Genomic DNA, 22,377 nt, shown 5'->3' on the forward strand with positions numbered 1-22,377 from the left:
TTATTATTAATAATAATAATTAAATGCATTTAGTAACCTGTGCTCTATGACTGTGCTGCAAAAATAACAATGTGCAGAGGTATTGATTAATTCTGTGGACTATAGAACACCCCCCCCCCCCTATATTATGCAGTGAGGAGAAGGGGAGGTTTTCTGTAGACCTATCACATTTCCTGTCCTAGGGTGACAACATTGCTCCTGCTTAGATACAGTAAGGGAGTGCTGTCACCCTAGGACAGGAAGTATGCTGCGGGCAGGATAGAAAAAAAAAAGTACTGGCAGATAAAAATAAAGGAGAAAAAGGAAAATAATATGGCCACCACTTCTAAGGACTGGCATGCTGAAATCTATTCCATTTTTATTCTTTGGTTTAGATAGACTTTAAGGCTGGGTTCACATATGTGCGAATTGATAGCAGTTTTCACCACATCCAATTTGCATGACATGCGAGTGTGACTGGCTTTCAATAATGGTTCATTAATGTCCAGGGCGGCCGCGGTACAAATTCCAAAAGAGTCCTGTGTGTTTTTGGGTTCGGTTCAGGTGCAAATTCAGGCAAAAATTCTGATCTGAATCTCTCCTGAACCGGTGAACAGGAACGCACCGGACCCCTGGCTGCACATATGTGAACCTGAGAGAGAATATTGAGATTCTGCATTCTTTCCATTTATGACAGTTTCTGTATGAGAGTTATAAATGGGTACATAGTAGCAAAAAATCAAGGGTCCATGATGACAGTTTAGCCCTGGTTGGTCAACTTGTTACCCTCCAAGAAATGACCTTCCAGTCCTCTGCCAGGGAATTCATCTAATTTGGCAGGATCACGAGGAGCGGAAGATATAAAGAAATCACAGGTGTACAGGTATGTACCCAATAGGTTTATGTGTTGCAGATCCTTCATATCAGCTATGGATGCAGGAAGGTAAGAGAGCTGATTGTTGGATGCAGATACATGCGTCAGACTTTTCATTTCCCCAATGTTGTTCGGAATGAATTTTAAATTGTTTTCTGAGATGTCAAGACTCTTGAGGTTTCTCAGTTTACACAGATCGTCTGGGAGATCTGTAATCTAAAAAAAAAACAAAAAGCACACATTTAGAGGATGTATTCTATAAACATATATCACATTTTTACCACTTCTGGACCGGAAGATTTTCCCCCTTGATGACCAGGCCATATTTTGTAATTCGGCACTGCGCTACTTTAACAGACAATTGCACGGTCGTGCAACGCTTTACCCAAATAAAATTGATGTCCTTTTTTTCCCACGAGTAGCGCTTTCTTTTGGTGGTATTTTATCACCTGTGCGATTTTTATTTTTTGCGCTATAAACAATAAAAGAGCGACAATTCTGAATTTAAAAAAAAAACAATATTTTTCACATTCTGCTATATGACATTCTCAAAAAAAAAAAAAATTTAAAAAATCTAAATTTTTTTTACATTTTAGGCCAATTTGTTTTCAGCTACATATTTTTGGTAAAAAAAATCGCAATAAGCGTGTTTTGATTGGTTTGTGCAAAAGTTATCGCGTCTACAGACTACGTGAAAGATTTATGTCATTTTTATTGTTTTTTTTTTTACTAGTAATGGCGGCGATCTGCGATTTTTAGCAGGACTGCGACATTGCGGCGGACAGATCGGACCCCTCACTGACATTTTTGACACTTTTGGGGAGACCAGTGACATTACTACAGTAATCAGTGCTATAAATATGCACTGTTACTGTAATAATGACACTGGCAGGGAAGGGGTTAACACTGTGGGTGATCAAGGGGTTAAATGTGAGCCTAGGAGAGTGATTCTAACTGTGGGGGGGGCATGGCTTATGAAATAACCATAGAGACCTGTGATCCTATATAGAAGGATCACAGGGGCTCTGTGATCATTCCAGGGAGAAGAACGGTCAGCTGTGTTTACAACCGCTGACCATTCTTCTCTCTCAGCGGGGAACAATCGCGGGTGTCAGGCAAAAATCAGAGCCGCCTGCCCCGTGCATCGGAGTCACCGCTGCCGAGTGGGGGCGGGAGCGCGCCGACACGCTCTCTCCCCCTAGCTGCAGGCACGCGACCGACGTAGGTCTGCGTCGTTTCACGCAGGAGGGCGGTCGGGAACTGGTTAAAACCAAAATGCATGCAGTATTACACTATTACAATGCCAGTCTTTACACTCCATCAGGGGCCTCTACAGTATGGCCCACAGGCCAAATCTGGCCCGCTGCAAGATTTTATCTGCCCCATGGTGTAAGGGGAGACACTTGGAAACTCTAATTCAAGGGGGACTCTGATATACGATGGGACTCTGATGTAAGGGGGAACTCTGATGCATATTCTAATGCAACAGGGGACATTGGTGGATACCTGAGGTCCGTTCGGGACCGAGCACGCACACTTGCACAGATGTCACATTGGGAGCAGCAGGTATGTTTGTGCACCCCCATGCAGGTAAACACGCCCATCACATGAGCCATGGACTCATACTCCACGTGTCAATGAGGCCTAAGATTTACACAGACTTGCCAGATAGTACATGTTGGTGGCCACGCTTTTCTCTATTACAGTTAAAGTGGAGTTTTTTTTGAAAAAACATTTTTCAATAAAAATACCCCCGGGACAGTCAGGGCTAGTACATTCCACAATGGATAGCCTCTGATCTGTCCCGGGTCGCACTTACCTGCAAGAAGAAATACTTACCTTGAAAATTTCTTCTCCAGCGCTGCCATCTCGGATGTGGGCAGCTGAAGCCAGCGTGTACTCTTCTGCGTCCTCTTCCGTGTCTTCTTCTCCCAGAATGCCCTGCACCGGCCCCTCTCATCACTTCCGGTGCGGCGCCGCATTCCTTCACAGCTGCCAAGCTGTTTAGCAGGGAATGCGGCGTCGCACCGGAAGTGACGAGCGGGGCCGGTGCCGGCGCATTGATTCCTGGGAGCGATGACGTTCAGCTCCCAGGAATCATTGCAAACCGGAAGTGACGGTGCGGGCCGCGGCCGCCGAGGGAGGAAGTGGAAGAAAGGTGAGTATATTTTTCTACAATAACAAGGTAAGTAAAAAAAAAAAAAAAATCTTAACTATCCATTTCTTTTTCAGGTGACAAATAGGAAGCGGATGGCCACAAAATCAATTATGTCGATTTTGTGGCCGGAACTCCGCTTTAAGGAATACAGGTCACTTCCACAAATCCAGTCTGTGTTTTGACAATACAGAAGCAGGGGCCCACTGATGAGGTCATATCCCTCTTCCCCTGTCAGCACACTCCATGTCAGCTAAGGTATAAATAGAGTGCCTTGGAAAAGTATTCATACCCCTTGAAATTTTCCACATTTTGTCATGTTACAACCAAAAACGTAAATGTATTTTATTGGGATTTTATGTGATAGACCAACACAAAGTGGCACATAATTGTGAAGTGGAAGGAAAATGAAAAATGGTTTTCAAAACTTTTTACAAATAAATATGTGAAAAGTGTGGCTTGCATTTATATTCACCCCCTTAATCAATACTTTGTAGAACCCCCTTTCCCTGCAATTACAGCCGCAAGTCTTTTTGGGGATGTCTCTACCAGCTTTGCAAATCTAGAGAGTGACATTTATGCCCATTATTTTTTGGATGGAGAGCGTCTGTAAACAGCAAATTTCAAGTCTTGCCACAGATTCTCAATTGGATTTAGGTCTGGACTTTGACTGGGCCATTCTAACACATGAATATGCTTTGATGTAAACCATTCCATTGTAGCTCTGGCTGTATGTTTAGGGTCGTGGTCCTGCTGGAAGGTGAACCTCCGCTCCAGTCTCTAGTCTTTTGCAGACCCTAACAGGTTTTCTTCTAAGATTGCCCTGTATTTGGCTCCATCCATTTTCCCTTCAACTCTGAGCAGCTTCTCTGTCCCTGCTGAAGAAAAGCATCCCCACAACATGATACTGCCACCACCATGTTTCACGGTGGGGATGGTGTGTTCAGGGTGATGTGCAGTGATAGTTTTCCACACCATGCATTTTGCTTTTAGGCCAAAAAGTTCAATTTTGGTCTCATCTGACCAGAGCACCTTCTTCCACATGTTTGCTGTGTCTCCCACATGGCTTCTCGCAAACTGCAAATGGGACATCTTATGGCTTTCTTTCACCAATGGCTTTCTTCTTACCACTCTTCCATAAAGGGCAGATTTGTGGAGTGCACAACTGATAAATGTCTTGTGGACAGATTCTCCCACCTGAGCTGTGGATCTCTGCAGCTCCCCCTGAGTTACCATGGGCCTCTTGGCTGCTTCTCTGATTAATGTTCTCCTTGCCTGACCTGTCAGTTTAGGTGGACGGCCATGTCTTGGTAGGTTTGCAGTTGCCATACTCTCTCTGTTTTTGTATGATGGATTGAACAGCGCTCCGTGAGATGTTTAAAGCTTGAGATATTTGTATTTGAGGTTTGTAATCTAACCCTGCTTTAAACTTCTCCACAACTTTATCCCTGACCTGTCTGGTGTGTTCCTTGGCCTTCATGATGCTGTTTGTTCACTAAAATTCTCTAACAAACCTGTAAGGGCTTCACAGAACAGCTGTATTTATACTGAGATTAAATTACACACAGGCTGACTCTATTTACTAATTAGGTGACTTCTGAAGGCAATTGGTTCCACTAGATTTTAGTTAGGGGTATCAGAGTAAAGGGGGGTGAATACAAATGTATGCCACACTTTTTAGATATTTATCTGTAAAAAAATTTGAAAACCATTTATCATTTTCCTTCCACTTCACAATTATGTGCCACTTTGTGTTGGTCTATCACATAAAATCCCCAAAAAAATACATTTACGTTTTTGGTTGTAACATGACAAAATGTGGAAAATGTCAAGGGGTGTGAATACTTTTTCAAGGCACTGTAATAGCACTCTGATTGGCTTCTTGTGGTGCCGCTACTTTTCATTCTGAATGCTGCTGTACAGAGATTGCTAAAATAAGGGCAGATTCTGATACTTGGCCTAGGTTCTCACCAGCGCTGCTGCATAATCATGCATTTCTCTTACGTCCTCCGACAGTCGCCGCCACTTCATATTCATCACTAATGGGGTTATTGACCTTTGCTCCGCAGGAGTAGCTAGGCAACAAAATAGTTAATATCAAAGCTTTTAACATATCCCACCCCTAGGGAGTGGTCCCCTCAGTCAATACCTCCCTGCTTCCTGCATTCCCAACTCAGTTTCTAATGCCTAGCTTAGGAGTAGGCTGGCTGTTCCTGTGCTGGGGCTCTCAGTCTCAGCTTCTTTTCTCTTTTTGATTTTATTTTGAGTCTTTTTCTCTTTCTTTTACTTAGCTGTTGATTTTCAGCATTAGTTAGCTTCTTCTGATGAAGATGATCGTGCGGAGCTGGGTCTCGGACTGGCCACCCTGGATCCCAGGGCTCAGGGCCAGGGGCTTCCCAGCCTGCCATCGAGCGTTCAGCACAGGTTTCCCTGGCACATTGAACGACCCATCCCTGTTCGCTGCAGGGATGCTATCTGTGAGGTGGCTACCTCACTGGACGCCATGCGGTTTCGCACCGCAGTTCCTATGCGTCCTGGCTGCGACACTCCCTGTCCTCAGTGCAGCGGTTTGATCGCTGGAGCAAGCTCCCCACGCCATCCGGACTGGTAAGTGTGCATCTATGTGGGGACCTGTCTGTTTGGGTGTCAGTCTGGGACTGTGTGACCCTGCATGTCTGTGTGGCTGCTGAACTCCCTGTCAGTTCCTGTGTGGAATTGCTGCCTGTGTGTGGACTGTGAGGGGGGGGGGGGGCTCTCCTGCTCTGCTGGGTGAATACATGATGCAGTCTGAGTTTTGGGCATGCTGTGCGGCGATCGCTGCGGCGACCCGCCATTTTTTATGCGGCACTTAGGGTGGCCGGCCTTGTGTGGTAAGGCGCGGCGTTTTGGCGCCAAACACCGCCATTTTGGCGGCGATCGATCAGGCCACACGTCGGCGCCATTTTCTATTTGCCTATGGGAATCCTCAGCCGAGCGGCCATGTTTGTGTAGCCTCTCATAGGCTTCATAGGGGCGGTCAGTCTTGCATCACTTCCTTTTGCTCTGGGACAGCGATCGGTGGCAGCAGCCTGTGGATCTCTCCAGGTTTTTACCTTTCCATTTTCCTGTATTCCTTGCCCAGTGTTCTTATCCCTGTGGGGGTCGGTGTATTCAGTGGGTGCGGGGGGCTACGCTCGCCGCGATCTTAAAGGGGCAGTACCTTTTTTTCCTAATATTGCTGGGGCATGGATTCTCAGGATTGCAAGTTTCCTCCCACCTTGGTGGGGGGCCAAGGGGCTGCTGCTTCCCCCAAGGGGGCTGATCTGGCTACTATTGTGGCAAATTTGGCTGCTCAGGTGCAGATGCTGGTGGCTGATCGATCCACAAAACGGCCCAGAGTGTCTATTTCCTCTGATTCAGAGGGCGATGGGGCTGCTATGGCTGGAGTGCCCTTCTCAGGGTCTCACTCATCTCTAGACCTTGTGGGGTCTGAAGGGGAGGCTGAGGTGGAAGGGGTTGATAATTCTCCCCCTGGCTCGTCTGAAGAGCTTGCACTCATGGATGAGTTGGTTGCTTCTATCAAGCAAACGCTGCATTTGCAGGATGAACCATGTCCTCCTGTTTTGATGTCCTCTTATGGGACGCAAAGGAAACGCAAGACATCGCAGGTTTTTCCTTGATCTACGGAATTTCAGCGCGCATTTGATGAGCAATGGCGCAATTTAAAGAAGCCTTTTGCTGTACCGAGTGGGTTCAAACTGCGTTATCCATTTACACCCACCACTGATGAGCGTTGGTGTGTGCCGCCATGCAGTGGCGATTTTGAATAAGTCCACTGCGATCCCCGCTGAGGATACCCCGGTGTTCCGGGATCCGACGGACAGGAGATTGGAGTCTCTGGCCCGTCATGCTTATATGGTTGCTGGTTCTATGCTGAAGCCTATTTTTGCTTCGATTATGGCAGCCCAGGCTATTGCGGATTGGACGCAGGTGCTCAGGCGCACCCTGGTGGCTGACTCGGCCCCGCCGACAACTTTGGCTTTGGTGGATCAAATTCATCAGGGTGTTATGTATTTGTGTGATGCGGACTTAGATATGGTCCCCTTGGCTGCGCGTCTTTCTAGTGTGGCGGTGTTGAACCGTCGCCTGATATGGCTGAAATGTTGGTCTGTTGACCAATCTTCCCGCAAGACTTTAGCTAATTTGCCCTACGCGGGATCTCGCCTTTTTGGCGAATCTTTGGATACTCTGATAAAGGGAATTTCGGGGGGGTAAGAGCACTCTCTTGCCCCAAACTCACAAGAATAAGTTTGTTCGTGGTAAGAAGAATGCCTCATTTAGGCCCTCTCAGGGGTCCTTTCGGTCGCACTATAAGGGCAAGCCCTTCAAGAGCCAAGGCTCCCAGAAGAAGCCGTGGGCGGGTAAGCAGAAGTCCGGCCAGTCCGGGTCCGCTGCCCATAACAATGCGGCCTGAAGGGACGCCCTCACCCGGTTCTGGGGTGGGGGGACGTTTGCTCGGTTTTCTTCAACCCTGGCTGGACCGCATTCGGGACAGATGGGTTCAGGAAATCGTTCGATCTGGGTACAAGATCGAGTTTCTCTCTCGGCCGGCGGGCAGATTTTTCCCCTCAAACCTTCAGCTGACTCTGGAGCGCTTGCAGGATCTGCACCTGGCGGTGCGGGACCTGCGGGCCCAGGGAGTGGTGGTTCCGGTGCCTCATCGGGAAGATTTCGGGGGTTCTATTCCAATCTGTTCACTGTGCCCAGAAAGGAGGGCAAGGTACGTCCGATTCTGGACTTAAAAGCTCTGAACCGCTTTGTGCGGGTTCGCAAGTTCCGCATGGAATCACTGCGCTCGGTGGTGGCTGCCCTGGTTCCGGGGGAATTCATGGCCTCCATCGATCTGAAGGATGCGTACCTTCACATCCCCATTTTCGGGGGTCACCAGAGGTACCTTCGATTCGCCATTGCGGAGGATCATTACCAATTCGTGGCGTTACCCTTTGGTCTCGCTTCGGCTCCACGGGTTTTCACCAAGGTGCTTGCGCCGGTTCTGGCTTTGTTGAGAGCCCAGGGCATTTCTGTCCTGGGGTATCTGGACGATATCCTGATTCGGTCTGCGACCAGTCAGGGCCTGGTGAACGACCTGTCCATCACGATGCAGACTCTGCAGGAGTTCGGGTGGACGATAACCTTTCCGAAGTCAACTCTATGTCCGTCGGTTCGTCTTCCCTACCTGAGAATGATCCTGGACTCTGCTCAAGCGAAAGTCTTCCTGACGGAAGACAAGCTCCGGACGCTTCAGGACGCAGTCAAGTCCCTCGGGGACAATCAGTACTCGTCCCTCTGGACGTGTATGAGGTGTCTGGGATTGATGGTCTCGGCCTTCGAGGCGATTCCCTTCGCCCAGTTTCACACGCGGGGTCTCCAGGCGGAGATTCTGGCCGTGTGGGACGGGCGACCGCAATCTCTGGATCTACAGATTTCATTAAGTCATCGTGCCAGAAGGGATCTTCTGTGGTGGCTCCGGCTCCCGGCGGTGTCGGGGGGCAAGTCTATTTGCCCTTTCTCATGGACAGTGATCACCACGGATGCCAGCCTGTCGGGCTGGGGTGGTGTTCTGGGCGTTCTGTCCGCCCAGGGAACTTGGTCGGAGGAGGAATCCTCCCTTCCGATCAACATTCTGGAATTGCGAGCAATAAATCTTTGCCTTCTACGTTGGACGGACAGGCTTCTAGGCCTTCCGGTTCGGGTGCAGACGGACAATGCCACAGCGGTGGCCTACATCAACCACCAAGGGGGCACCAGGAGGGCCTGAGCGGTTCGGGAAGTAGCCGACATTCTGTCTTGGGCCGAGACGCACGTCCCGGCGATATCTGCAGTCCACATTCCGGGAGTGGAGAACTGGCAGGCGGATTATCTGAGTCGCCAGACCTTGGACCAGGGAGAATGGTCCCTTCACCCGGATGTCTTTCAGATGCTGTGCGCGAAGTGGGGGTCCCCAGATGTGGACCTGTTCGCGTCTCGTCTAAACAACAAGGTGGAAAGGTTCGTAGCAAGGACGCGCGATCCTCGGGCAGACGCCTCAGACGCATTAGTGACGCCCTGGCGTCCGTGTCGTCTGATGTATGCCTTTCCACTGATTCAGCTGCTGTCCAGGTTCCTTCGCAGGTTGGCCTCGGAACCGCACGCGGTGATTCTGGTGGCACCGGACTGGCCTCGCCGGTCTTGGTACGCAGACCTTGTGAATCTGGCGTCTACCTCTTCGAGAAGATCTCCTGTCTCAAGGACCGATATTCCATCCTGCTTTACAGTCGCTGGCTTTAACGGCCTGGCTGTTGAAAGCCAGGTCCTGAAGGATAGGGGTCTTTCCCCTGAGGTCATTCCCACTTTGATCAAAGCTAGGAAGGCCTCTTCGGGGAAGATTTACTACCGTACTTGGAAAGCGTATTTTGCCTGGTGTGAGTCCAGGGGGTACTCCCCTCGCTCGTACTTGGTATCGAGAGTGTTGGCTTTCCTTCAAACGGGCGTGGACCAGCGTTTGGCGTTGGCCACGATTAAGGGTCAGATTTCTGCACTGGCCGTTCTCTTTCAACGCCCTGTGGCATCTAACTCTTTGGTTAGCACCTTTGTTCAAGGGGTGCGACACCTGGTCCCTCCTAGGAGGGAGCCTTTGCCTCCATGGGACTTGAACCTTGTTCTGTCCGTGTTGCAACATGCTCCTTTTGAAAAGATCAGGGAGATCTCGTTACCTCTGTTGTCCAAGAAGGTTGCTTTTTTGGTGGCGATCACTTCGGCTCGCAGAGTGTCGGAGCTGGCGGCCTTGTCCTACAGCTCTCCCTACTTGGTGATTCAATTGGATAAGGTGGTCTTACGACCTAACCCTTCTTTTCTTCCGAAGAGGATCTCGGAATTTCATCTCAATGAGGACATTGTCTTGCCCTCGCTTTGCGCAAAGCCTAAGCATCCAAAGGAGGTGGCTTTGCATTCCTTGGATGTTGTTCGGGCGATCAGGGTTTACCTGTCATCGACAAAATCCTTTCGCAAGTTGGATTCTCTATTTGTCCTTCTGGAGGGTCCTCGGAAGGGCATGGCAGCGTCGGCTGCGACCATCGCCAAATGGATCAGACAGACCATTGTGCAAGCCTATGCTTTGAAGGGGAAGGTTCCTCCTTTCCCTGTGAAGGCGTACTCTACCAGGTCTCTGAGTACGTCTTGGGCCTATCGTCATCAGGCTTCTGTGGCCCAGGTGTGTAAGGGGGCGACTTGGTCGTCGGTTCACACCTTCTCAAAATTCTACAAGGTGGATGTTCAGGCATCGGCCGATGCTTCCTTTGGCCTCAAGGTTCTTAGTGCGGCAGTGCCTTAGGGTCCCTTGTTTGGGTCCTTGGCTGTTGGGATGTCTTTATCCCTAGGTTCCTTGTTTTCCTGGGTTGTTGCTCCTGTTGAGCACGTTTTTTCCTGTTGCCTAGTTGGTTTCCTTACTTGGTAAGGTTCCTTTCTCTGATGTGGGTTCTGCGTTGCTTTAGGCGCGGCTGCGTTTTTTTCCCACCCCTCATGTCTACACTGCTATGGGACGTCCCCATTAGTGATGAATATGAAGTGGCGGCGACTGTCGGAGGACGTAAGAGAAAACTGAATTTTTGTAAAATCTTACCTGTAAAATTCCTTTCTCTGAGTCCTCCGACAGTCGCCGCCCCCGCCCCTCTTTTGGGGTTTGTTTATGTACTCTACTGCTATGCTACTGAAACTGAGTTGGGAATGCAGGAAGCAGGGAGGTATTGACTGAGGGGACCACCCCCTAGGGGTGGGATATGTTAAAAGCTTTGATATTAACTATTTTGTTGCCTAGCTACTCCTGCGGAGCAAAGGTCAATAGCCCCATTAGTGATGAATATGAAGTGGCGGCGACTGTCGGAGGACTCAGAGAAAGGAATTTTACAGGTAAGATTTTACAAAAATTCAGTTTTTTCTGTGTGTTTCTCTAGTGCTTTTTTATGCATTTTGATACATTTTCATACTTCATTTGTTTTTTTGTATAAGGAGGAGATTGGTTGTTAACCCATTTATGACTGCCCAAACTAATATATGTGACATCCATGAAGTGGGCTTCATTTCTATGCACCGCATATCTCCTCTTCTATGTTTGTTGCAGGAAGTGTGCTTGACTGCGTGCTCCCAGCACTGAGACCAAGCTAATACCCACAGCCCAAGGTCTCGCTCTAACCAATGGGAGCTGGGAGAACCATTTAATAGCTTGCTGACCGCCGCATGACTATATACTGGCATACTAGTACTACGTCGCTAGCCTGTGAGGGTCTAGGGAGCGAGCGCGCGCCCCCGGAGGCGCGCTCCCGCGCGGTCACGGACCCCCCCCCCCCCGTATGTGTGACCGGCGGACCCGATGTCCGCCGGTCACTCGGCGATCGTCGGTGCAGAGGGAGAAAGGCAGGCGGCTGATGTAAACAAGCCGCCTGTCATTCTCCCCGGTGTATGAATGGTGATCATACGGTTCTACTATGTAGGACCGTTGATCACTGTTCCTACAGCTCAAGCCACAGCCAATCAAAGTTAGAATCACGCCCCTAGGGACACACACCACCCCTCCCTCTCAAAAAAAGTTAACCCCTTCACTGCCAGTGTCATTTTACAGTAACAGTGCATATGCATAGCACTGATTACTGTAGAAATGTCACTGGTAACCCCAAAAGTGTCAAAAATGTCAGTCAAGGGTCCGATCTGTCCGCCCCAATGTCGCAGTACTGCAAAAAAAATCTCAGATCGCCGTCATTACGCGTTAAAAAAAAAAAACAACAAAAATGACAAAAATCTTTCCCTTTGTTAGTAAACGCGATAACTTTTGCGCAAACCAATCAAAATACGCTTATTGCGATTTTTTTTTACCAAACATATGTAGCAGAAAACAAATTGTCTGAAAATGTTAAAAAATTTTGATTTTTACATTTTTTTGGGGGTGAATTTCATAAAAAAAATGTGAAAAATATTGTTATTTTTGCAAAATTTACGCTCTTTTTTTGTTTATAGCGCATGATCAAAAAATCGCACAGGTGATCAAATACCACCAAAAGAAAGCTCTGTTTGTGGGAAAAAAGGACGTCAAATTTGTTTAGGTACAGCGTCGCACGACCGCGCAATTGTCCGTTAAAGTCACGGAGTGCCGAATCGCAAAAAACCCCCTGGTCGGAATGGGGGTAAAATCTTTCAGGGCTTAAGTGGTTAAAAAAGTATAATATGTTCAAACTTTGAACAGAGCTTTTTCAAAATTTATATGGCAAGGCAAACGCTCGCGAATTTCGATGGATAAGTTGCATCTCCCAAAGAACATAGGGGGGGGCGGTCTTCCAGATGTTAGACTGTATAACCTTGCATGTTTGTTGAGATATGGGCTGGACTGGCTTGTGGAGGGAAACTGCTATACTAATAATGCTTTGGAGGAACAAATAGCTTATCCTTTGAGTTTGGCAGGCATCCTGCATAGCAAATACTCATCCCTTCCAAAAGCTATACAACAACATGTTTTGCTAAGAGACACCTTTATAGCCTGGAGGGAAACTCAAAAGAAACTACATGTACCGTTAGGTATGTCGAAGTATCTACCATTGGTTGGAAACCCAATGTTTCCTCAGGCAAGGGACCATCTAGCCTTTGAATACTGGAAATCTAAGGGCTTGGTGAGATCATACTCTTTGACACAAATGGAAAATGGGACTTCCAGACTTAAATTTAAATCTTTTCAGGATTTTGCAGCAGAATATGATCTCATCATCTCCCTAAATACCACTTTCTGGCCTATCATCAAGCAACCTCGTATATATCTTCATGTGCTCCAAGCCTGTTAGAGGGCTTTCAACATACAATGATTGACACTCTGATACAACAGAAGTCTTACTCAATATCGACAATATTTAAATTATTACAAGATGAACTGCTTCCCCCCTCTACGGATAGAATTTTTGAAAAATGGCATATAGATTTCCCTGGAATGGAGTTCTCACATCTGATACTTCAGGGCTATAGGCATATCAGGGCACTTACGGTGAACGAAATATGGAGAGAGACTAAATTCTAATTTATTCATAAAGCCTATATTCCAGCCCTTTTCACCAAAGATAAGAAAACAAAAGCTATATGTCCTCTGTTTGTCAATGAGGCCCACATTGGCTCACAGATTTTGGCACTGTTCTAGAGTGACTTCATTCTGGGACAGAGTGGCGCACTATGCCAATACGGTAATGAAAACCTCCCTACGGAAATCTCCGCACCTTATGCTATTTGGAATCAACTTGCCAAACAACATTGCTCAGATAAACCCACTGCCTACTGTCCCCATGTGGACACATTTATGTTTTTTGGCGGCTAAAAGGACCATTTTAAAATCAGGGATCCAGCCTAGCCCCCCTACTCTATCTGCTCTTAAAAGGGAGCTTTGGTTACTATTGTATAACCACTTAAGCCCCGGAAGATTTTACCCCCTTCCTGACCAGGGGGTGTTTTGTGATTTTTTACTGCATGACTTTAACGGACAATTGCGCGGTCGTGCGACGCTGTACCTAAACGAATTTCTCGTCCTTTTTTTCCCACAAATAGAGCTTTCTTTTAGTGGTATTTGATCACCTGTGCGATTTTTTGATAATGCGCTATAAACAAAAAAAGAGCGTAATTTTTGCAAAATTAACAATATTTTTCACTTTTTTTATATGAAATTCCCCCCCAAAAAAAATGTAAAAATCAAAATTTTTTAACATTTTCGGCCAAATTGTTTTATGCTACATATGTTTGGTAAAAAAAAAAAAATCGCAAAAAGCGTATTTTGATTGGTTTGCGCAAAAGTTATCGCGTTTACTAACAAAGGGAAAGATTTTTGTCATTTTTGGTGGTTTTTTTTTTAACGAGTAATGGCGGCGATCTGCGATTTTTTTTGCGGTACTGCGACATTGCGGCGGACAGATCGGACCCTTGACTGACATTTTTGACACTTTTGGGGGTACCAGTGACATTATTACAGTAATCAGTGCTATACATATGCACTGTTACTGTAAAAATGACACTGGCAGGGAAGGGGTTAACTGTATTGGACAGGGAGGGGTTAAGTGTGTCCTAGGGGCGTGATTCTTACTGTGCAGGGACAGGTCTCCTAGTGTAAAAACAGAGATCAACGGTTCTACATAGTAGAACCGTCTGATCTCCATTTTTACACAGGGGAGAATGACAGGCGGCTTGTTTACATAAGCCGCTCTGCCTTTCTCCCGCTGTACCGGCGATCGTAGTGTGACCGGTGGACATCGGGTCTGCCGGTCACACGCCCGCACTCCTCCCTGAACGAGCCGAGGCGCTCGCCCGCTATTGGCTCAAATCCCAGTGACAGGCGAGCGACGTAGATCTACGCCACTCTGCCTGGCCGGGGCTGACTGCCGCAGGAAATATACTGTGCGCAGTCGGCAACCGGATAAGGAACGTATGGATACAGTCCTGCAACATTATATTTCTACAAAAATGTTCTTTGACAAATGGCAACCCTTTATAGAGCAAGAACTCGCGGAAGCGGATATACAACATTTTATGGAACCCTTTAGATACACGCATTGGTATTTAAAGGCAGAAATAGAACAAACCCTGGGAAAATTAGAGATAAGTGATCCGTGATCCGTGACAAACTAATACTCTAGGATATACACGGAAATACTTACCCCTCATAGTAATAGTAAAAAACAAAAATTAATCAATCAGACCAGCCTATATTAATATAATAATATAAGATGTTGAGAAATTATACTTTTCCTGCCTTTTTTTTTTTTTTTTCCCTTTTTCCCTTTTTTTTTTTTTTTTTCTTAATTTACTATAGATCATAGATTTGGATATTGTGATTACTATGTTTTTGAATGACTTGTTGGTTATGAAAAATTAATAAAAAGAGATTTTAAAAAAAAAGTATAAACAATAGCCGGCACTTTGCGGAAAAAAAACAGCTGCTAGTTCTAAATGTAAAATTTGCCCAAAGCTTAGTAAACAATAAAGTGGAAGAACCAGTTACCGATCATGGGATCACTGTGATTGGCCAATCACAGTGCAAGGATGACTCCATAGGATGATACAAGGGAAAGGGGCCACCCAGAAACAGGAAATCTGTGGCAGTGGTCATGGCTCCAGATTAAACACTTGCCTGACCACCCTATAGTGGTTTTACTACTATAGGGTGGCAGCTGTGCGCCGGATCATGTAAATACACTATATTACCAAAAGTATTGGGACACCTGCCTTTACACACACATGAACTTTAATGGCATCCCGGTCTTAGTCCGTAGGGTTCAATATTGGGTTGGCCCACCCTTTGCAGCTATAACAGCTTCAACTCTTCTAGGAAGGCTGTCCACAAGGTTTAGCAGTGTGTCTATGGGAGTGTTTGACCATTCTTCCATAAGCGTATTTGTGAGATCAAGCACTGATGTGGACGAGAAGGCCTGGCTCCCAGTCTCCACTCTAATTTATCCCGAAGGTGTTCTATCGGGTTGAGGTCAGGACCCTGTGCAGGCCAGTCAAGTTCCTCCACCCCAAATTCACTCATCCATTTCTTTATGGACCTTGCTTTGTGCACTGGTGCGCAGTCATGTTAGAACAGGAAGGGGCCATCCCCAAACTGTTCCTACAAAGTTCTGAGTATGAAATTGTCCCAAATGTCTTGGTATGCTGACACCTTCAGAGTTCCCTTCATTGGATCTAGAGGGCCAAGCCCAACCCCTAACAAACAGCCCCACACCATAATCCCCCCTCCATCAAATGATTTGAACCAATGCCCAAAGCAAGGTCCATAAAGACATGGAAGAGCAAGTTTGGGGTGGAGGAACTTGACTGGCCTGCAGAGTCCTGACCTCAACCCGATAGAACACCTTTAGGATAAAATTAGAGCAGAGACTATGAGCCAGGCCTTCTCATCCAACATCAGTGCCTGACCTCACAAATGTACTTCTGGAAGAAGGGTAAAACATTCCCATAGACACAATCCTAAACCCGGGTTACAAACAAAATAAGGTCTGTAGGTTTGTTTTTAAAGTAATTGTAAAGTCTTGTTTAAAAAAAAAAAAAAAAACATGTTATACTTACCCCCTCTGTGCAGTTGGTTTTGCACAGAGCAGCCCTGATCCTCTTCTTCTCGGGTCCTTCTTCACAGCTTTTAGCCCCTCTCTTCAGTCGAGTGCCCCCACAGCAAGTAGCCTGCTATGGGGGCACCCAAGCCCAGCTGCAGCTCCGTGTGTCCATTCAGACACTGAGCTGCCTTTCAAAACCGCCCCCTCTCCCTCCTGATTAGCTGACTCACTTTGATTGACAACCGCGGGTGCCAATGGCGCCATGGCTGTGTCTCAGCCAATTAGGAAGGAGAGTCCAGGAGGGCTGAGGGACTCGTGGGCATCGTTGGATAGAGATGGGGCTCAGGTATTAGGGGGTGCTGGGGGGGCTCCTACACACAGAAAGCTTTTTATCTTAATGCATAGAATGCATTAGGATAGAAAAAAAACCTTCTGCCTTTACAACTGCTTTAAGTATAATTTGTTTGTAAGTCAGAACAGGTACATTTTAAGTGTAGCTCCAGCCAAAAAAAATTTTTTTTTGTATTTTGGGAAAGTATAGGGAAGAGTTAATAAGACCCCTGTATCATTTGTTTTGCTGTCTGTGCCCCTGTTCAGAAGATTTCACCTCACTTTCTGTCCCTATAACAATTCGATTTTGGAAATATTGGGTTGTTATGGTAACAAGGATTGGTGATAAAGCTTCAGTGGAGACATTTTTTTCCCATGAGAACTCTCCCAGGAGTGAATTTCCCTTCTTAGAGGTAGATTTCTCTTCACTTCCTGTTGTCTCCCTCCGTTTGTAAGTAGTAGTCGTTTGTAAGTCGGATGTTTGTAACCCGGGGACCACCGGTAGAGCCTTTTTCAACCTTTTTACCTCTTTTAAATATTTGTTGGGTCTCAGAGAACCCCTGAAAAACACAATTCATTGGGCTTCAATGGGACAAATGAAGCCCAAATGAAATGAAGCCCAATGAATTCAGAGATGGTGAGAATGCCACCCTTACAGACACCTAAAAAGTTCAATAATGTCAAAATGCTGGCTCTGCCAAGTGGCATTGGCCCTGGAAAGTGGCATCAGATGGGAGTTCAGTCAGCCAAAGTTCAAGCCTGGCGTTTTTTTTTTGTACATGCAGCGGCAGTCTCCCTCTTTTAGGCTTATGGGTCTTTTGGCCGAGGGCTTCAAGTGAATGTTTTTTACTAGTATGGCATTTGGAATAAATTAATGATGTGCTCCTGGTTTTATGACGTAAAGTTTTGCTTGACAGCTGGACGGAGACGCCATATATTTTTCGAGATAAGGTTATATGTATATGCATTTGCAAAAAAATAAAACCAATACCTTTTTTTACCTGTGCACCCTGGATTAATTTAAACAAACACTGTGAAAACTTAATGATACAAAGTAAACCAAAATTTAAACAAAGTGAAGCAGCGGGTCTTGAGCCACGATAGGCCAAAACAAAGTGAAATGTGAATATTACTATTTGGTAGACTGTGTTCTATTATATAATAATAATAATATGTTTGTATAAAAAGGATTAGAAGAAAAATTGTCCATCAACACCAAGGTGCTCCAACATGGTGACGGGATCATAAATAATACTCCAACTCTTCCAAGGAACCGTGAACTGTGATAAAGTGTTCATCCACCACCATCAAATAAAATGCCTACTCACCAGAAGTAGGTTTTTAAACACTTGTCCAATCAATAAGAGGTCTCCCTCATGGCAATGGATGCTTCCCACTAATGGCACTATTCCAGTGGAACTCCAACAATTTTAAACATAAGGTATAGAAAAGAACAGAAGGCCCTTCATAGTGTAGTATTTCACCATTTTATTAATAGCGTATAATCATTAAAACACTTACAAGACAGATGATCCACAAGAGCTATTTGTACAGCAGGGACATCATTCCGCGTTCCACCTGCATTCCAGACTAGAGGAAATGACGTGTCACGTTGTATTACCCTACGCGCGTTTCGTCAGTGCGTCCGACGTCATCAGGGGATACCATGACCGGACACATCGCTTCCTCTATTTATACTACCACTGAACCAGGATATCCAATCTCTTGCAATCCTCATAAAACTTTGTTTAAAATCGCCCTCAGTCAGCTCCCTCTAGAGGTAGCTAAGAGAAAGCACACCTATGGTATATATCACTGGTTTAATTTAATAATATGCCCATCTCATATAGATTCACCAGTATTAGCAATAGGTTAAATCAATTTATACATATATATAAATATATATATATATATATATATATATATATATATATATATAAATATATATGAAATTATATACATATCATATATTGTAAATCAATAAATAAAATATTAGTAAAATAATTAACAAAATTAAACTAGTTTAAAACATAAACATATGGATAGGATTGGGAGAAGTTTGGACACCTTTACATAATCAATAATTGGAAATAAAACAATGTAAATCAATGTTCACATTCATTCCTGCCAGACTCAAAGTACACAACTCAAATATCCATTCTGTTTCTGGTCATGGTATCCCCTGATGACGTTGGATGCACTGACAAAACGCATGTAGGGTAATACAACGTGACACGTCATTTCCTCTAGTCTGGAACACAGGTGGAACGTGGAACGGTGGAATGATTACCTGCTGTACAAACAGTGCTATCCTAAGAGCATTAAAGGGCCCCGGGCAATGCAGTGCACTGGGGCCCTGCCTACACAATCACCCATGAGAATAAAAATGCAAATTATCGATAAGGCGATATTTATTGGTACAGCAGTGCCAGGCTAATGACAGCTTCCAAGTTCGGCGGCTGGGTCCGGTGAACACACGGACAGGAGTCAAACTTGACTGGCCTGCGTGTGCCTGTTCCCATGGAGGCAGACAGGCATTCCTGCAGTTGTAGGCTCCCCCTTCACGGCTCAAGTGGCCTGGCAGCAGCGCAGGGCCAACAGGCGCTTGCCACCTGCTAAATTCGGTGGTGGGATGCACACGGGAATCGGGAATCAGGAGTAATGCTTGGCTGGGGCAAGTGGCCAGAATGCCCATTTAGTAGGCTGACCCTGTTTACAAATAGCTCTTGTAGATCATCTGTTTTGTAAGTGTTTTAACGATTATGCGCTATTAATAAAACAATGAAATACTACACTATGAATGGTTTTCTGTTCTTTTCTATACCTTATTTTTTCAACTCTTGGAGTTCCACTGGAGTAGTGCCATTAGTGGGAAGCATCCATTGCCATGAGGGAGACCTCTTATTGATTGGACAAGCGTTTAAAAATTCTACTTCTGGTGAGTAGGCATTTTATTTGATGGTGGTGGATAAACACTTTATCACAGTTCACTGTTCCTTGGAAGAGTATTATTTATGATCACATCATAACCATGTTGGAGCACTTTGATGTTGATGGACAATTTTTCTTCTAATCCTTTTTATACACACATATTTTTATTATATAATAAAACATAATTATTCATTACCAGTGGTTGAGAGCACGGTCTACCAAATAGTAATATTCACATTTCCCGAAAAAAAATGAGGTTGAAGGATTATAAGAGGTGCATGAAAGTCAGCCAGCACCCAGTCCTTCAACCTAATTTTTTTCTTGTTATAGGGATGGAGACGCCGGGCACTACCTGCTGGGGTCTCACTTAAAGTCCCACCTAGCCTATTGTGTGTATATTCACATTTCCCTTGCTATGTCAATGCCTACTGAGATTGTATCGTCTTCATGTACTTGTAAAATAAAGAATACAAAAAAAAAAATAGACGACTATGGTTTGAATTGGATATTTTCAATGAAAAGCATTTTGTCCTCCCACATCTACGACAATGTTTTAAAACCCATAAAGTCAAATGTACTTTTGTAAAATATAGGATGCCCATCTCACTTCCCAAAGACATTTTTTTAAAGTCAGATATATAAACATGAATGCTTGGACCAGTGTGCAAAGATAGCAAATATTTGATTACCTTCTTTCCCTTCTCTTGCTTGAGATTCAGTTTTTCCAATGACAGAACCAAGCAAATCTCAACAGGAAAAGCTCTGAAATGATTGTTTGAGAGATCCAGTTCCATCAATGTTTGTAGCCAACTGATTTGTGCTGGCACTAACTGAATCTCATTGTCTGAGAGGTTTAGTCTCTGGAGTCTCTTTAAAGTGCAGAGTTCAGGAGGGAAACGTGTAAACTTATTACTCTGGAGAAGAAGATCGGTCAAAGAGTCCATTTCAGACACGTTTGGTGAGACTTCACAAAGTTCATTACTGCTCAGATCTAAGTAAATGAGATTGTTAAGTGTGCACAAGTGAACTGAGAAATTACTTAATTTGTTTCCACTCATCTCTAAGCGTTTCAGCTGCCTGTTGTAAACAATGGTCTCAGGTATGTTATGAATTTGATTTTTATTAAGGTTCAAATGTAGAAGTGTTATCATGGAGGACAAAGCTTGTGGAACCTCCGTCAGCTTGTTACCACTCAGATCCAGCTGACTGATTTGCAAACAGTTTTTCAATTCGATTGGAACATAAATAAGCTGATTTTCAGCCCAGGAAATCGAGGAAAGACTTTTGAGGTGAGACAGTTGCTCTGGTAAAACCGCCAATGCATTTTGGTCAACCTGAAGCTCCTTTAGGTTTTTTAGCTTGTGAATATTTCCCGGAAGAGTACACATATGGTTGCCACTGAAATTTAAACTTTCTATACTATGACAGTTGCAGATACTTTCTGTAATGAATTGAAGCAAATTATTAGAAATAGAAAAAACCTTAAGATGTTGCAGTTGCTCTATCTTGTCCGATAATCTGGTTATCCGGTTGTTATCAAGGATAAGTTCTTCCAAGCTGGTCAAGTTGTAAAGTTGTACAGGTAAAAAGGTGAGCTGGTTATTACTCAGTGACAGTTCTCGAAGGGCTTTCAGATTACCAATTTCTTTTGGCAAACTTTTGATCAGGTTTCCACCTAAACAGAGCTTGACCAACTGCAGGAGCCTGAAGATGGACTTGGGCAAGCTAGACATGTGATTGCCATCTACGTTTAGCACATGTAGATTTGTAAGATTGGCGACTGACTCTGGCAATGTTTTTAGGGAGTTCCCGCTAAGTCCCAAGATCTGAAGGGTTGCAAGGTCTCCAATACATGAAGGTAATTGTGTGAGATGGTTATTGTTGGCAAATAGTTGTCTGATGTGTTGGAGGTTTGAAATGTTACCTGGGAGGGATGTAATTTGGTTATGGTTTATGTTTAGGGCCTGTAGTTGTGAAAGATGGCCTAGTTCAAAAGGCAGACATTGCAGCCTGTTTCCTTCAATGGATAATTTCTCAAGCTGCAGGAGAAGCTTCACATTTTCAGGCAAGTGTTGGATGAGATTGTCGTCCAACTGAAGAGTCTTTAAGGCTGGGCATTTAAAAACATCTGCAGGAATTTCATTTAGCTGCTTACTGTTAAGATTGACAGTCGTAACATTGTCCACCTCTGGTGACATTGTTGTTTTTAAAATCTGTAGATGACAATAAATATAGACAGTTTACTTTAAAGCGGAGTTCAGGGCACAGATCTCATTTTTTGATGAACATACCCCGGGACAGTCAGGGCTAGCACATTCCACAATGGCTAGCCTCTGATCTGTCCCAGTTCGCACTTACCTGCAAGAAGAAATACTTACTTTGAAAATTTCTTCCACAGCGTTTCCATCTCTCTTGTGGGCAGCTGAAGCCGGCGCGGTCCTCTTCGGTGTCTTCTTCCGCGTCTTCTTCTCCCAGAATGCGCTGCACGGCCCCTCTCGTCACTTCCGGTGCAGGGGCAGCATTCTGGGCATGCCCAGAAGCTGTTTAGCAGGGGAATGCGGCGTCGCCCGGAAGTGACGTGCGGGGCCGGTGCCGTCGCATTGATTCCTGGGAGCGATGACGGTCAGCTCCCAGGAATCATCGCGAGGCAGGAAGTGACGGGGTGAGCCGCGGCGCTGGAGGAGGAAGTACCCTGAGGTGAGTATTTACGATCTTCGATTACAAGGTGAGTGTACAAAAAAAAAAAAAATAACTATCCAATTCCTTTTCAGGTTATGTGTAGCTAGCGGAGGGGCACAAAAAAAAATATACAGATTTTGTGCCCGGAACTCCGCTTTAAACTACAGTAGACCAAATTTGCAAGCTAAATCTACAAATGTATACTGTATAGCCACAAAACCTATAGAAGAACGATGGTAAAGAGCCTGAATTGTGGTCTCAGTGTTATTTTAGAGGTTTGTGTAGAAGAGATGAGCTTGGCACAAGCGCTCCTGTTGCCCCCTCACTATTTGAGAATCTGGACAGTC

At 45.3% G+C, this 22,377-nt stretch overlaps 1 protein-coding gene across 1 annotated transcript in view; it reads right to left on the bottom strand.

Moving 5' to 3' along the window:
* Positions 1–21,549, bottom strand: part of LRRD1 (leucine rich repeats and death domain containing 1) — a gene marked incomplete at its 5' end in the record, with an annotated part of 28,848 nt that extends 7,299 nt beyond the window's left edge. Inside the window, 2 exons of the mRNA XM_082257804.1 lie at positions 871–1,069; positions 20,041–21,549. Coding sequence (XP_082113930.1) covers positions 871–1,069; positions 20,041–21,549 — 1,708 coding nt within the window. The remainder of the gene's footprint in view (positions 1–870; positions 1,070–20,040) is intronic.
* Positions 21,550–22,377: the final 828 nt, after the last annotated feature.

This window comes from Pelophylax lessonae, assembly GCF_965119305.1.
Source record: "Pelophylax lessonae genome assembly, chromosome: 5".
NCBI classification, from domain to species: Eukaryota; Metazoa; Chordata; class Amphibia; order Anura; family Ranidae; genus Pelophylax; species Pelophylax lessonae.